The sequence below is a fragment of the Dipodomys ordii genome, unplaced genomic scaffold (assembly GCF_000151885.1).
Source record: "Dipodomys ordii isolate 6190 unplaced genomic scaffold, Dord_2.0 Scaffold32, whole genome shotgun sequence".
NCBI classification, from domain to species: domain Eukaryota; kingdom Metazoa; phylum Chordata; class Mammalia; order Rodentia; family Heteromyidae; genus Dipodomys; species Dipodomys ordii.
In genome coordinates this window covers 10,098,717-10,112,244 of record NW_012267248.1, presented here as the reverse complement: position 1 = coordinate 10,112,244, position 13,528 = coordinate 10,098,717, and the positions used below count along the sequence as shown (strand labels likewise).

General features: G+C 43.5%; 1 protein-coding gene across 2 annotated transcripts in view; it reads left to right on the top strand.

The window, feature by feature from the left end:
- Nucleotides 1-13,528, top strand: part of Mak (male germ cell-associated kinase) — a 46,826-nt gene that overhangs the window by 17,917 nt on the left and 15,381 nt on the right. Inside the window, exons 5-11 of one of the 2 annotated variants that reach the window (XM_013016655.1) lie at nucleotides 438-517; nucleotides 3,503-3,635; nucleotides 4,671-4,842; nucleotides 6,572-6,739; nucleotides 8,577-8,885; nucleotides 11,261-11,430; nucleotides 13,118-13,266. In XM_013016655.1, coding sequence (XP_012872109.1) covers nucleotides 438-517; nucleotides 3,503-3,635; nucleotides 4,671-4,842; nucleotides 6,572-6,739; nucleotides 8,577-8,885; nucleotides 11,261-11,430; nucleotides 13,118-13,266 — 1,181 coding nt within the window. The remainder of the gene's footprint in view (nucleotides 1-437; nucleotides 518-3,502; nucleotides 3,636-4,670; nucleotides 4,843-6,571; nucleotides 6,740-8,576; nucleotides 8,886-11,260; nucleotides 11,431-13,117; nucleotides 13,267-13,528) is intronic. The other variant, XM_013016657.1, reaches the window with a different exon arrangement.

Here is a 13,528-nt window from a genome sequence, read left to right as displayed (position 1 = left end):
AAAAAAAAAAAAAAAACAGACAAGCTGTAATAAAGCTGGTCTCAGGCAAAACTGTAGACATTTAACCTTCTGGTCAAGCATCTTAGGAAAAGTTAATAGAAGAATGGAGAAAGGAAGTCTAGGTTGGTGGCTCACACCTGTAATACAGTTCCTCAGGAGGCAGAGATCTGACGATCTCAATTGGAAGACACGCACACATACATAGACACAGAAATCAGTTGCTGAATATTTTTGTTCAGTACAATCACTCTTATAGATGAGTTTTGATAACACATCAACACAAATTTCTATTTCCACCTTTTGAATGCATGCACTTTTACACTGTAAGCCTGGAAATGATACCTCAGCCAGTATCCTGAGGCTAACAGAGGCAGGGAAAAATCTCTAGTGGCTGATTACCAGAATGTCATGACTGTTCATTTATCTATTTCTTCCAGAAACAAATTATTTCCTGAGTCAGTCATCAGGAACATTATGTATCAAATATTACAAGGACTGGCGTTTATCCATAAACATGGTAGGTATCTCAATGTTTACCTCTGTGCTGTTGAGTTCCCACACAGGCAACGTGTGTCAGCTGTTAAATAATGTTAGATTGTATACCTGCAAGTTTGGCGTATATACTTACATACATACACTTTATTGTCTTTCTAGCCCTGTGTAAAGCAGGATGTCTGCAATCTAGAACCATCTTTCTCCATAGGAGAGGTTTTAACAGTTTAAATCTTCAATCTGTTGATTCAGTCATCAGAAACTCATCCTGCCTCTCCTTCTCACAACTGTAACTGAAATGTCAAATGTGACTAGTCCTTCTTCATGCAAACACTGGAATTCTTTGATCCACCATGCCCAGGTCCTAACATTTGAATAATTAATAGCCCAATGCTGTTTTCTCAATGATTTTAGCATTTGCATTTAGTCGTTCCTATTCTCTGAGGGAAATTAAAGCAGGTGTTTATTCTTTTCTTTGAATTTATTATTTAAGTGATTCATTTTTTTGCATATGTGTCAAACCAAAAACAATTGATAGTCCAAAACATAGAAATGGTTGTGTACAGTGAGTCACGGATGTTAGATATTAAGTTGGGAAAGTGTGTGTCACACCACTGTGTGTTCTGACCGGGGACAAGTGACCACCACCCTGCCCTCCCTGTCCCCTTCCATATCACATCCTCTATAGACTCTCTGCCTTTCTCCTTGCTCCTCTAGCTGCTGCAGGACACAATATGTCTCCAAAAGATGCCATTTAGAATATTGCTGAGTCTCTCCTCTCATTTTTTGCTAGTACTGAGGCTTGAACTCTGCGTCTCCTGCTTTCCTTCAGCTTGCTTGCTTATGAGTGGTACTCTACCACTTGAGTCAGCTTTTTTCCTGGTTAATTGGAGATGGAACCTCAATGACTTTTCTGCCTGCCGAGGCCTTAACCCTTGATTTTCCAGTTTTTAACTTCCTGAGTTGCTAAAATTGCAGGCACGAACCAATTGTCGCCTAACTAGACTTTCCAGTTCTTTTTATTTGGGGTAGAACATATTGGAGATAAATTACTGGTGTCTTTTTAATTCAAAAGTCATTTACAATAGGCTAGAAACAATTGGTAAAGGCCAGGAATATATAGAAATAAAGATCATTGCTCCTCAGCCCATTTTAAATTGCCGAACATGATAACTTAATGTTTACTCATGCTGTGATTATCTTCCAACTGGCACAGTTAAAGGAGGAATTAGGACTTTAAAACTGGCTAAGGCTGGGAATGTGGCTTAGTCATAGAGTGCTTGTCTAGCATGCATGAAGCCCTGGGTTCAATTTCTCAATACCACATAAACAGAAAAAGCTGGAAGTGGCGCTGTGGCTCAAGTGGTAGATCACTAGCCTTGAGCAAAAGAAGCTCAGAGACAGTGCCCAGACCCTGAGTTCAAGCCCCAGGACTGGCAAAAAATGAAATGAAATGAAATGATGGTTAAAAATTAATTGCATATGAATTGTATAATTGATGATCACCCAGTACACTTACAATCACCCTGAGGAGAAGCCCCACTTCAAGTCTGAATTTCAGGGGTGTGTCTACTTTTCTTTCCTCTGGGTCTGCTGCCTCATTTTCTGTGTGTTGCCCATTAGCCTTGGTATCCATTTGTTCTATATATTGAATTAGTACTATAAGCATCATAATTGTTGGGCTGTTCAATGACATAGCTGTGGGTGGAAACTGAACTATTTTTTCAAGGTAACAGATGTCTGGTTTCTTTTAAGTATATAATGTACTCAGCCGTTTAGAGGTTTGCTGTCTGGTTTTACTCTCACCTTACCTAGCTACTATAAAATATGCCCCAGAACTGAACTACTAACATAAGATAAATTTAAATGAAGAAATTAGTTAATCCTAGCTACTTGGGAGAAGGAGGTGGGGAGGATAGAGGTTTGAAGCCAGCCAGAACAAAAAGTTAGCAGTCAATAAGGCAGGCATGGTGGTGTGGTGGTACACACCTGTTGTCCGAGCTACATGGAGGCCACATATAGGAATACCAAGATCTAAAGGCATCCGCAGGCAACAACAAGAGACACTACTGGAAATAATGAAAGAAAAAGAAGGTGGATTGGTGGTGATGGGGTGTATGGTTCAAGTAGTAGAACACCTGCTTAGCAAGCATGAGACCACAGTGTAAATCCCAATATTGCTAATAAAATATATACATGTACTATACATATGGAAAGCTACACACTATATGTATAGCTATGTACATATATATTTATATAGTATATAAGGAGTATAGTATATATGCATATATACCATACCAATACATATATAGTATATATTATATATAATATGGCACATATATACTATATATGTATGCTATATGTACTATATGCATATATAGTATACATAGTATGGTGTGTATGCTATTATACATATATTGTCTATGTATATATATGTATATAATATATAGTATATATGATATAATGTACTGTATAATATATATAGTATATATTATAAATATATAGTATATATACACCATAGAGTATAGAGTTCCATTTTTGTCTAATGTTCTTTACAATAAACAAACAGTTCTACTCCAGGAATCTTGTGTTAAGTCACAGTATGGCAGAACAGTAGAAAGGCCCACCACACTGACATTAAACTGACTGGGAAGTGCTTCTTGGCAAGCCCCTTTTCTCTGGGCCTCAACCCCTGGTCTCCTACATAGTAGCACTTGTAGGAATGGGTGGAGGTAGTCATGGTATGCCAGGTTCATCCTTGTACCCAGACCTGCTTGAGTCACAGTAAAAAAGGCTCCTCAGATGAGTGGCTGTTTTAGTGTTCTTGCATGGTATGTGAACTTGCTTGCCAGATCATTGTGAAAGCAGGCTCCAGTCCAGTCCCTGCTTAGAAGAGAAGTGTGATTTGCTTAACACTGAGTTTCTATCACAATAGGGAGACTCGATTGTCATTTACGAACCAAATTGTTTCAACAAGATGACTGATTCTCATTGTCCTCTGTCTTGCCAGGTTTTTTTCACAGGGACATGAAACCAGAAAACTTGCTTTGCATGGGTCCAGAACTTGTGAAAATCGCTGATTTTGGACTTGCAAGAGAATTAAGATCACAGCCACCATATACTGATTATGTATCTACCAGATGGTAATGTATCAGCTCCTCTGAGGGCTGAGACTCTGTTGATATTTTTCTCTGATGAATGCATTCACTGTCTTTCTGTAGGTTCCACAGTGGACATTTAAAGCAAAACAGAGAAATTAATTTGATATTTTAGTGAGGGGGGAAGAATTGGTCAGTAACTATTCTAATCCGTGAACTAAGAGACAGAGAAAGGATCTCATCCATGCATGCAACCAATGTGATTCCATACCCAAGTATGTCCCAAAGATGATTTTAGGCACTGAGTACACAGCTGAAAACAGAAAAGAAACATTTCTGCTTCCTGCTGCTTATATGACAGCAAACATACAAATGAACAAGCTAAAAAAAAAACCTGCTGGATGCCAATGGCTCATATTTGTCATCTTAGTTATTCAGGAGGCTAAGATCTGAAGATTGAGGTTCAAAACCAGCCCAGGCAGGAAAGTCTGTGAGATGAGATTCTTATCTCCAATTAATCACACACACACACAGAGAGAGAGAGAGAGAGAGAGAGAGAGAGAGCACCAGAAGTGGAGCTGTAGCTTAAGTGATAGAGTGCCAAACTAGAGCAAAAGAAACTCAGTGACAGCACCCAGGCCCTGAGTTCAAGCCCCAGGACTGGAACACATGCGCATGCACACATGCACACACACACATACACATACACAAAGCCAGAGCCATTATTGTCCACAGAGAGGAGTGGATTAATGGTATGAACACTTTCAAACTGATAAAAAGGGAAAGCATCCCTTTTGATGTGTTATATCTGGTACCCATTTTCTTCCTTAATAATCTAAGCATGCTTATTTCCCTATCATTCATGTGAACTCCAGTTTCAGGCAACCTGGACATCCATCTGTAGTTGTAACCAACACCACGAATTGTTGGTGGTTGTGTGCAGCCTGTTGTACAAATGCCTGGTATACAGAAGGCACTGTCTGTACCTTGAATAGGACCCATGACCAGAGTAGAGCCCTATACCCACCTCCCTGAGAAATCTCACTCAGAGCAGCTTCTGTTTGGTTTTCTGTTCCCCAGGTATCGTGCTCCTGAAGTCCTGCTAAGATCTTCGGTGTACAGCTCCCCCATAGATGTGTGGGCCGTGGGAAGCATCATGGCAGAACTGTATACATTCCGACCTCTTTTCCCAGGGACAAGTGAGGTGGACGAAATCTTCAAAATTTGCCAAGTTTTAGGGACTCCTAAGAAAGTAAGTACTCATGTGCCCCACTTGCTATCACTTTTATTTCTAAGTTGCCTCTTGGCTTTCCATTTTATAAGCTTTGATTATTTATGACTGTTGTCTGATACATGCATTTTCAAATTGCTTTATAATTTAATGGTTTTTATCTTTATTTGCTTATTGAGGAAGGAAAAAGATTTGTTTTTCTTTTTTTCTTTTTTTTTCCTTTTTTTTATTGTCAGTCCTGGGGCTTGAACTCTGGATCTGGGCACTGTTGCCGGGCTCCTTTTGCTCAAGGCTAGCATTTTACCACTTGAGTCACAGAACCATTTCTGGCTTTTTATGTGACTAACTGGAGATAAGAGTCTCAGAGACTTTCCTTCCCAAGTTGGCTTCAAACCAGGATCCTTAGATCTCAGCCTTCTGAGTAGCTAGGATTGCAGGCCTAACCCACTGGTGCCCAGGAAAAGGATTTTAAGATGCCAGAATCACACCAGACTGAAGAAGAAAGGACCCATCTTTGTTAAGAACTTAAGAGAGCTAGGAACTAGTGGCCTATAATCCAAGCTATTCAGGAAGCTGAGATCTGAGGATCATGTTTCAAAGCCAGCTTAGACAGAAAAATCCAGGAGACTCTTATCTCTATATAACCTCTGAATAACCAGCAAAAAGCAGGAAGTGGAGCCATGGCTCAGGTGGAAAAGCACCAGCCTTGAGTGAGCATGAAGCTATGAGTCTAAGCCCCACTACTGGCACAAAAACAAGAAAAAAATTCCATTTGGAGAGTCACTTTGCATTAATGGCCAGCGCTCACCACATAGTTCGGAGGTCGCTTGCTCTACATGTGTCTATTGGCATCAATTCATTAACCGCAGGGGCCTGGACTTTCTCATCTCTCGACCCCTTGTGTCTGTCCTGCATGGATATTTTGGTTTCTTGTGGTACTAGGGTTTGAACTCAGCAACTTTTGCTTGCTAGACAGGCACCCCACCACTTTAACCGCATGCCCAGCCCTTTTTGTTTTAGTTATTTTTTCAGATAGAGTATTGTGTTTGTGCCTGGGGCCAGCCTAAGACAGCATTTTGCCTCTTGTATAACTGGGATCACAGGTGTGCACCACCACAACTGGCTTATTCATTGAGGTGCAGTCTCCCCAACTTCTTCCATGGTCAATCCTCCCAACCTCCATCTCCTGAGGAACTGGGATTAGAGAGGCATGAGCCACCACACCCAGCCAGAAACTTGGTTTCTTGAACTGTGTATTTTTCGATTAATATTAACTTTCAAGCAGTATCTTACTTTTTGAGATGTGTTTGGTAAGTAGTTTTAACTCTCTATAATTATGTCTTAATTAAATAGCATATGCCTTGTCTCTAACATTAGATAACCAAATAGAGATGTTATGTTTTAACATAATTATCATCTCAGCTACATATGATTTTAACACTGGATTTGGTATATAACATGCAGTGAGACTGATTTGTTCTTATTTATTCAAAGTTGTCATCATCAAGATTCAAAAACAGACAAGAGCTTAACACATTGAAATTTATAAACGTGATTTCTTGTGGTGTGCCAAGTCTCGGTTAAGTCTTCTTTCTGTATGGGTTGTGGAACCCGATAGTACATAGAGCATGGAATTTTATTTTTGCATTTGAGTCAACATGAAAAATCCCCCACCTGAATGGTGTCTGTGTTATTTTTGCATTTCAGAGTTGATGCCTAAATCATGTTTCTCCTTGTTCTGCCTACACAGAGTGACTGGCCCGAAGGGTACCAGCTGGCATCCTCCATGAACTTCCGCTTTCCCCAGTGTGCCCCCATCAACCTGAAGACCCTCATTCCCAATGCCAGTAATGAAGCCATTCAGCTGATGACCGAAATGTTGAATTGGGACCCAAAGAAACGACCGACGGCAAGCCAGGTAGGACACATTTCCCTGGCATGTTGTGGGCTCTTTCAATTTTCAGGTTTTCCCAATACAAGGATGTTTTCATTTCCAAAGACAGTGCGTGTTCCATTAGTTTCCCCCAAGGGGATGAAGCCCTAAAACCCCAAGATATCCATTGCATGTGATCAGTCAACTTTTGGTAGATGTAAGATCTTTGAGAAAATTCCAAGACTGGCTATGGCAATGATTTCTTTGTTCTATCATTCAAATGAGCAGTGTTTCAAGCGCGTGTTCAAGTATGGGGAAGGCCTTATACATCCATAAGAACCATAAAGAAAGGAAGGACAGAAGTAAGGAAAGAAGAAAGGAAGAAAAGGAAGGGAGAGAAGGGAGGAAAGAAGGGGAAGGAGGGACAGCCAGAATGGAGGGAAAAAAGAGAAGGAAAACAAGGTTTGACTGAATGGGATCACTCTCTAATGACGATTCTGGGGTTTGACAGTTGTGATGAGGAAAAGTTAAGACACACAGGAGGCTTTTCTGAGTTCTCCTTTGGTTAAGGGTGGGATTCCTGTTCGCTGTGTCCAGAAGACTGAAGATGTTCCTCCTCCAGCGTCCACAAGAGGGCAACATTGCAACACCTGCCCTTTGTTGCTTTGTGACTAGGGCAAGTTTCTAGGTTTTAAATGCCACTGATGGCTCCTGTCTGTAATCCCAGCTACTCTGGAGGCTGAGATTTGAGAATCAAGGTTTGAAGCCAGCCTAGGCAGGAAAGGCCAGAAGTCTCTTAATCTCCACAAAAGGCCAAAGTGGAGCTTCTGGCTCTAAGTGATACAACCCTTAGCGAAAAAGCCCAGGGACAGCTCCTAGCCCTGAGTTCAAGCCTCAGAACCAACATAGAAAACAAAAACAAAAAAGAAAGAGAAAGAGAGAAAAGAAAGGAAAAGAAAAGAGAAATACCATGCCTTGGGGCTGGAGGAATGGCTCAAGTAGCCGAGCCCCTGCCTACTAAGTGTGAGGTCTAGAATTCAAATCCCACTTCTGCCAAAAAGAAAAAGGGAGAGAAGGGTAATAACTTTTATTGTATTTTTATCATCTAAATGTAAATTCCATATGCAATACCTTGATTTTTAAATTTTTAATTTATAGAAATGTCTCTAATGGTCATCTGGGGAAAAAATAAGAAGCATTAGTGCAGGAGTATTTGAATAAGTAATTTGTATATGAAATTTTTGCCAGTTTCGACCAAAAAAAATTTTTTAGAGATACTGCGGTTTAAACTCAGGGCTTTGAAGATGCTGTTCTACCTAAGCCATGCCCCAGCCCCTTTTGCTTTCGTTATTTTTCACATGTGTCTCAGGGTTTCCCTTCAGACTAGCCATGATTTTATGATTCTCTTACCTACAGCCTCCCAAGTAACTAGGTGCTCTGCCACACCCAGCTCGTTGGTTCCTATGAGGTCTCACAGACTGTCCTGCCTTGGTAGCCTTGGAACCTCAATCCTCCCCAGTAGTTGGGATTACAGACGTGAGCCACTGCAGTCAGCCCAACAATGAAATGCTTAATGTTTCTCCCTGTGGCTGAGAGTAGTGTTACAATTTATGGAAAAGATCAAAGGACAGCGAAAACATACGCAGTGTAGATTTATAGATGGTCTTTATCCTGGGAGATGAGTTTTCCTTTTGGTTTCAGGGTAGCAGCAAGGTACTTCTTGCAGGGATCCTAATTACCCTCCCCCTCCCGGGGGTGGGGGGAAGGAGTGAGGCCCTGGGATCAATATCCATTGTAAAGGTGGACAATCGGTGCCAAGTTTGAAAACCCGAGACATGGAGACGAGCTAAGCCACCATCCTGTAAAACCCATGCTTTCACAGGCTCTGAAGCACCCGTACTTTCAAGTCGGTCAGGTACTTGGTCCCTCCTCGCATCACCTGGAATCCAGACAGACTGTAAGCAAGCAGCTGCTGGAAACGAAGCCATCTCCAGCAGAAGCAGAGCCTAAGCCTCGGCCTGGAGGAGCGGAGCCCACTGCGGGGCAGCCTCAGCCAAAACACAGCCACCAACCCCTGCAGTCCATCCAGCCGCCCCAGACCACGGGGGTCCAGCAGCCCTCGAAGCAGCCCAGCCAGCAGAAGCCATCCTTGACACTGTTTCCAAGTATCATCCCAAATGTGGCTGCTGCAGTGAGTACCTGCCGTGTGGCTGGGGGATTGGGGGAAGGAGGGGGGGACAGGAAGAGGGAGGGTTGGGGGGATTGGGTCTTGAGCGTTTCTGACAAGAGAACTGTGGTGGAGGTAGGACAGCCAAATAGGGAGACTTGCAGAATGAAAAACCATCCCTCCAGTCCCCATTAATTTCTAAAAGAATTCAAGAGAAACGGAATCCTCAAAACCAATCCCAAATCCTAAGGATTTTAACAGGAATTTCAAGTGGATGTGAACAGATTGTTGTGTTTTTTAAGTGAGAGGCAGGGTGGTAAGTCCTCTTCCTGTTCAATTCTGGAAGCTCATGAGGTGCCAGGTGATTGCTGGTGTCCTCTCTTGGGATGACCACCGACAAATGTGTCTGCCCTGCAGCACCTTGGCCATGAAATCCACCTTACCCACGCTGACGTAATCTTCCCCAAGTCACCCCTGCCACCCCACCCTCTCCCGAGGCACCCTCTAACCTACTGTTAATTACTGAGCATTGAGTTTATGGTTGATCTTCTGGCCCTTCCCCCTAGGAAGCAAACTCCACGTGGTCAGGAATATTCTCAACATAGCCCCAGAATCCCGAGTTCTCTCAATACATAGTTGCTGAGTGAATGCGTAATTGTCTCCATTATTTTAAAACTACCTCTGGGATAGTTGGTGGAACGTTCTGAATATTAGAAAATTCTTCCCTATATGGAGGTAGAATTTTGTTTCCAGTAGCTGTGCGTGTGTGTGTGTGTGTGTGTGTGTGTGTGTGTGTGTGTTACTAGGGTCTGAACTGAGCACCTCATGCTTGCTAGGCTGGCAGTCCTACCACACCACCGGCCTTTATATTTTAGCTATTTTTTCAGGCAGGGTCTCACTTTCACCCAAGGGCCAGCCTCGGACTGTGATCCTTCTACCTATGACTCCTCCATAGCTGGGATTCTAGGTGGGAACTACCATATCCAGCTTTCTTTTAATAAAAAGCTTTCTCTCCTAGAAAGGCAGGCTTGTAGATATTTGGCAATCGCCCTTACATTACCTAGCCTCTTTCTAGGGGAAAGACCCCCAGCTTCTGCACAGGCTCTACATCATTTGCTGTGAGGCCCCTCACCCCCCTGCTTCCCACTGAGAATGAGGCTGCCAGGACCAGAGGCAAGCAGTGCCAGTGCAGGGCAGGAGTATAGAGCAGGCAGAGCCACTCCAGCACATGCCACACGGGGTTACATTTCTCCTTCTCTCCTTCCCTCCCTCCCTCCTTTTCTTCCTTCCCCTCCTTTATACTGAGCTTTGAACTTAGGAACTTGTTCTTGCTGGCACGTGTTCTACCGCTGGAGCCATGCTTCCAGCCCTTAAAATGTACAGTTTTTGATTCAGGTCACATTGGGACACAGGGAAGTTTGTTTGGTTATTTTCATATAAAATCTCAGGAACTCCCGCAACGTCAATGCACAGTAAGGGAAAGAAAGGGACCTAGGCCTTGTTGGGTTGCCACTACGTACTTGGAGCTAGCTTGCATTCTCTGAGTTACAGAACCACTAACCCACCCTGATGCCGACACAGCTCACACTGGGTTAAGGATTCTGTCACTGGACATTTCTGAGTGCCTATTTTTTTTTTTAATTCTCTCACCCACTCAGTCAGAGCAACTTCCAGCCCTCTGACCACCCCCCTGCAACTCATAGTCAATAACCTGGACACTATACCATTTTTATATTTTAGACTACATTTACTATACCTTGTTATTTGTTTGCTTGCTTGCTTGCTTACTTGTTTTTGTGCCAATACTAGGGCCTCTTGTTCTAGCTCAGCTTTTTCCTCTCAAGGCCGGAGCTCTACCATTTGAGCCACAGATCCACCTCCAAATTTTTGCTGATGAATTGGAATATGAGTCTCATGGATTTATCTTCCCGGGATGGCTTCAAATCTCCATCCTCAGATCTCAGCCTTCTGAGTAGCTAGGATTACAAGCGTGATCTACTGGCACCTGACTTGTACCTTGTCTTTTGGTTTTCTTCCTCATCTTTTTTTATTTTTTGGAGAGGGTGGGGGCACCTGGTTTGCTCTGCTAGACCTTCAGCCAAGCCCTTTTCTGTACCTTTCTCTGTTTGGATATATTTAGGTACACTCAGGACTCAGTACCCTATTGTGCTGCGCAGCTTTGTAGCCTAGGAGCGGTAGGCTCACGTAGAACCCTGTGTAGTAAGTAGTAGGACCATCTAGAACAATGACACGACCACTCAAGGCTGCCATGTCTCAGAATATGTCTTTGTTATCAATTGTCGCGGGAGAACTGGGGCTCTCAGCGTCAGCCAATGTCATGCACCAAAGGCCTCTAGGAAATGTTGGAAGATGATGATGTCTGCTTTCCACTGCAGAAGCCAGCTGGCACACTGGGTCACAAAAATGGCCGGCGGCGTTGGGGTCAGACTGTCCTCAAGTCTTGTGATAGCTGGGAGGACCTAGAGGACTGGGACTACGGAGCCTCCCATTCCAAAAAGCCAAGCATGACTGTTCTCAAGGAAAAGAGGAGGAAAGACTCTCCGTTTCGGTAAGCGTTCTCATTCCTGGGGGAAATGGATTGGACCACTCACTAATTATAATGAGTGTAGACCTTAAAAGACAAAGAGAACTAATATTTTCTTCGATGCAGTCTAAAACCTTTATGTATAACTCTGAAAAAGTTAGAATCCTGACTCTCACAGCAAAGGATGAGTAAGGGTGTGTGTGTGTGTGTGTGTGTGTGTGTGTGTGTGTGTGTGTGTGTGTGTGTGTGTGTGTGTGTGTGTGTGTGTGTGCGCGCGCGTGCACGCTCCCACAGTTACTTTTTAAGATAGAGACTGGCCAGGCTCAGTAGCTCAAGCCTGTAATCTTAACTACTTGTGAGTCAAAGTCCAAGAGATCACAGTTTGAGGCCTGCCCAGGCAGAAAAGTTCAGTTCAACCCATGTCTGGGCATAGTGGTGCACTCCTGTTATCCCAGCTCTGCAGGCCGCACAGTGGCTGAGTAATGCGGCATTCACCTGTCATCTCTGTGCCTGCCTGGATTGCAATCCTCCTATTTATGCTTCCCTATAGCTGGGAGGTCAGGCATGTCCCACTGTGTCCAACCACTGGTCAAGAGGGAATCTTGCAAACTTCTTTGTGCCCAGGCAGGACTCAAACCACAATCCTCCAATACTCAAGAAGTTAGTATTACAGACTTGAGCAAGTAACAGCATAATAGTTATCTTTAATAGGTGGACACAAGCAAGATACGATATTGACATTTATGTGTACATTTATCATCAGTAGACAGTTACCAAATAGGTAGTTGGCACTAAGCAGAGATCTGATGCAGTGTATCTTCAGCCTACCTTCAGCCTATCAGATATTCAGCAGTGGCAGCTAGAGTTTCAAATAGTTGTGTATTAAACACTAACAATGAAACAGCTTCAAGGAGCCATACAAGTTCTACTTAGGCTGCTAAGCTAGAGGGAAAGCTCAGCGTTAGAGCATGAACAGTCCTGAGTTCAATCCCCAGCTCCACCAAACAAAGAGTAAGTTAAGGGAATGGGTAAAAGCTTCCATATGTGATTAAACTAGCAAGAAATGGTGAGTCTATGGCCCAATAGGGCAGTGTCCATTTTCCAGGGCGTGGACTCGTTGAGTGGGAGTGGATATGGCAGTATGAATTTGCAGGGAGTAGCTGTGAACTTTTCCAGGCAATGGGGGTTGGATGGTCCATCCAGGCCCCTGCAAAGAAAGAGGATGGTGACAGGGAGATGGGCAGTTGTTTACAACGCCTAGAGTACTGAGCAGTAAAAATAAAACCACACAAAACACAAAACTGCAGCCCATCTTCTGATAGAGTTGCATTGTTAGGATGGCCTTAGGAAAGAGGCAGAGCTAAGCCTGGAAGGTGAAAGTCCTCAATTCCCACACAGGAACCAGGCTGAGGGAGACACGGGTGACACCCCCTGCTGGCACCACCCCACACCAAGGAAGGGCCCGCCTCTCCACACATCTGTTCCGTGTACTGGGGAACAGGGCAGCACATTCTGCACCGTGCAGAATACTGTCTGGTATTAGTAGTAATTCTGTATCTGGCCTAACAGGGGGTGTAGGGAGATGGAATTCAGAATTCCTCTCAGCAAGGGATTCCAGTGGCATCACATTGAGTGGTCTGAAACACCATCGAGGGTAAGGAGGAACTTGCCATTTTAGTGCTGTAATTGCTACCTTACCTCCTCTCCCAAGGCTTCCGGAGTCTGTACCCTCAGGCTCCAGCTACTTGACTGGGGAAACCAAGAGCAAATCTTCTGCTATTGCCCTGACATCAGATGCTGAATTATCAACTGCTTCTACAGCTAAACAGTACTATTTGAAGCAATCAAGATACCTTCCAGGTGAGTAGATAGAATAAAATGTGCAGAGATGGGCCAGGCTCTGAGACAAGAACCAGTGACATCAAAAGTATAACCACAGGGCTCTTTGGTGGCTGTGCCAGTTGCCAAGGACTAATTGGACTTAAGGCCTCTGCCACTAGAAATCTAAAGAAGAACAGAGCATCCAAAATAACAAAGATGATAAATATTCCCCAAAGTATTATCCACCCCCTTCCCTACTCAGAGCTATGCATGTAATGAATGCTGCATTTTATGGAGACAG